Here is a 2,500-nt window from a genome sequence, read left to right as displayed (position 1 = left end):
CAAGTGCTGGCACGTCATGTCAACACTTGGTTCAAGAACGAGCGAGCTCGATTAAGAAGAGAGGGTCTTCTCGAGGACTTGTCAAGGCCTTCTATGGCAGTACCAACAAGTTCATAATCAACCTTATTTGCATGAGAACCTAACGCCCGATTTTGAGAGCCCAAAAACAAGCATGGTTTGATGCTATTCTGGTTTAATATTAATGACTGCAACTTACAAAGTTACTATTCAACGTTTCAACACTCCTGCATAGTATCTTCATCCTGGAATAACTGAAAGCTGCAACTAAAGCCCTGTTATATTCTTACTTACTAGAGTGCTTTTTTTCATAGGGTGTAAATAGGTGTCAGTAAAAGGTCGCCATCTTCATAGTTCAGCGGAACTTGTGTGGAATCTTAGACTTTTCAAACAAAGGCGTTGATGGCACCGCCGATTTTTTCGATTATTTTTTCAAAAGCATGACCTCTTATGGTTAATTCCGGACCTTCGTAATTAACATTCTTTCATGTTAGTTGACATTCTTGGTCATTGGATTATACAATGAAAAACCAGAGCCGGCTTTTGTTGGTTCCAGATTGTGTAGCTTTCAGATTGTAAAGAACAACATTTTAAGACAAACAAACCGCTGTTGCGAGACAGAAACGTGTCTGGGGCTTTTCAAAAAAGAAAAAGAGGGTTTTCCAAATCAGTAAACGCATGTGTAAAAAAATAGCATTGGATTATGAAAGTGGTGTTTATCAACATCTGATGAAGAAAACTGGCAGAGAGAAGTTTTAACTTTCAGGATTATTTTTTTCAGTAGATATTTTGTGTCAACGAAATGAATTATTGTATTCTTCCCTGGTTGAGATGGGCTGAGGCGCATTTTTTCCGGGAATAAGTGGAGCGCCATCACGAGACGAACGCGAACTGCTTGTCGCTCTTGCGGCGAGTTGCGAGGGAGCGTTCTTTCGCGTTGGTTTGCTTCCCTTCTTGTCTCTCTTAATATTTAATGGAAGATTCAATTTTATTTATTTATTTGCATACTATATACACTGACTTGACTGAACTTCCATGATATAGTATTTTGATGTTGTGATTCAGCCGACATATTATCAGGATTAAGGTAATAACATATTGTTTTTAATGGCTGCTCACCTTGTACAAAGTTTTAACGATCATGATTAAAAAGTGAAATGTCACAGTAAAAAAATGTTTTTCTAGTTGTTTTACCAGGTTATTTTGCTCCAATTTGTCAACTTTCAGTGTCCTTGGAAACGCGCCCTCCATTGTTGGCCAGTCAGGCTAACGGTACGCACAACCAAGGCCAACATTGCGCCAACATTGCGAATGCGTTCTCTCGCTGTTACCAACTCGCTATTTCCACACATCCCATAACATACAGTTCATTTGGGGGGTTATTCATTAAAACAATGGATATCCAGTTCAATGAAGCACGATACAGACCCAAGAGTAAATAACTTGTATTGTTTTTATGTAAAGAACCTCCCCCCACCTCCCCCCTAAAACGTATTACATTATGGGAAGGGGGAAATAGCGAATAATCGGATTTTTTTTTTAGTTCGAAAGGTCTCTAAGGACCTGCGTGGGAGAACAGGAGATGTCACGCTCCTCTCACTCGCGTTTTCTGTTGTGTGCCGCTCTCGCGTGATATTTCGCAGAAAAGAGGGAAGGCTAGTAGCGCGTGCAAGTCTTAAAAGACTGGTGACGAAGGAGGTGTCATCGCATTGCTGTCTCGTGCGAAGCCAAACTTATGTACTCGTCAAAAAGAGCAAAGCTGATTGATTGATGAAGAAAAATTCTATCTAAAGCCAGTATTTCGAAAGGTAGTGCCTTTCTTTAGCACGTTTTTTACAAGCAAGTACCACGGTTTACAGACCGTAAAAATATTTTTTGCTTTCGACGAAGCCGAACGCAGTTAATAATCCTAGGTGTCTTGTGGTTTCAAGGGTGAAATATTTTGAGATTTTATTGTTGACCGTCTGCATTTTCTGCGCCATTTTGAATGACGTCATACGTCACATGCGCAGACTATTGCGCACTTGGTGGTTTTCGTAGCAGTCTGAGCAAGTCTGAGCATCGTAAAACGGATATCTAAAGACTACCTTGTAGTTTTCATAATGGTGTAGTAAAGTTGAGGAAAGCGTGACACTTAGTTACCGTGACCCGTCGAACTATGAGTTGATAAGTAGTACTGTTGCTTAACCAAACGTGCAAATATGCTGTTAACGTGTTCCATACACAGCCAACGTACTACATCGTGGGAACTAGTCCTTTCTTCTACTAGGATTTAATGTAGGATTCTAAACGCCTATTTCCTTGAAGGAGTTACGAATGTATCGATATGTAAGAAAGGCATTATGCTCAGGTTCGAATTAGGAAGTTTACTAGGACGGAAACATGATATCCCAGAACCCAAATTTCGTCCCCACGGCCGCACTTCATAATTAATGATTACTTTTAGTTTTTCGTAATATACTGGTGTAATGTAATACAATAC

At 40.0% G+C, this 2,500-nt stretch overlaps 1 protein-coding gene across 1 annotated transcript in view; it reads left to right on the top strand.

The window, feature by feature from the left end:
* Positions 1–117, top strand: part of LOC137976767 (uncharacterized) — a 6,097-nt gene extending 5,980 nt beyond the window's left edge. Inside the window, exon 3 of the mRNA XM_068824112.1 lies at positions 1–117. This exon is cut by the window's left edge and continues 300 nt beyond it. Within this exon, the coding sequence (XP_068680213.1) occupies positions 1–117 (117 nt within the window).
* Positions 118–2,500: the final 2,383 nt, after the last annotated feature.

The sequence above is a fragment of the Montipora foliosa genome, chromosome 11, assembly GCF_036669935.1.
Source record: "Montipora foliosa isolate CH-2021 chromosome 11, ASM3666993v2, whole genome shotgun sequence".
NCBI classification, from domain to species: domain Eukaryota; kingdom Metazoa; phylum Cnidaria; class Anthozoa; order Scleractinia; family Acroporidae; genus Montipora; species Montipora foliosa.
The sequence above is the reverse complement of the archived record's forward strand: the minus strand, read 5'-3'. Positions and strand labels throughout refer to the sequence as shown.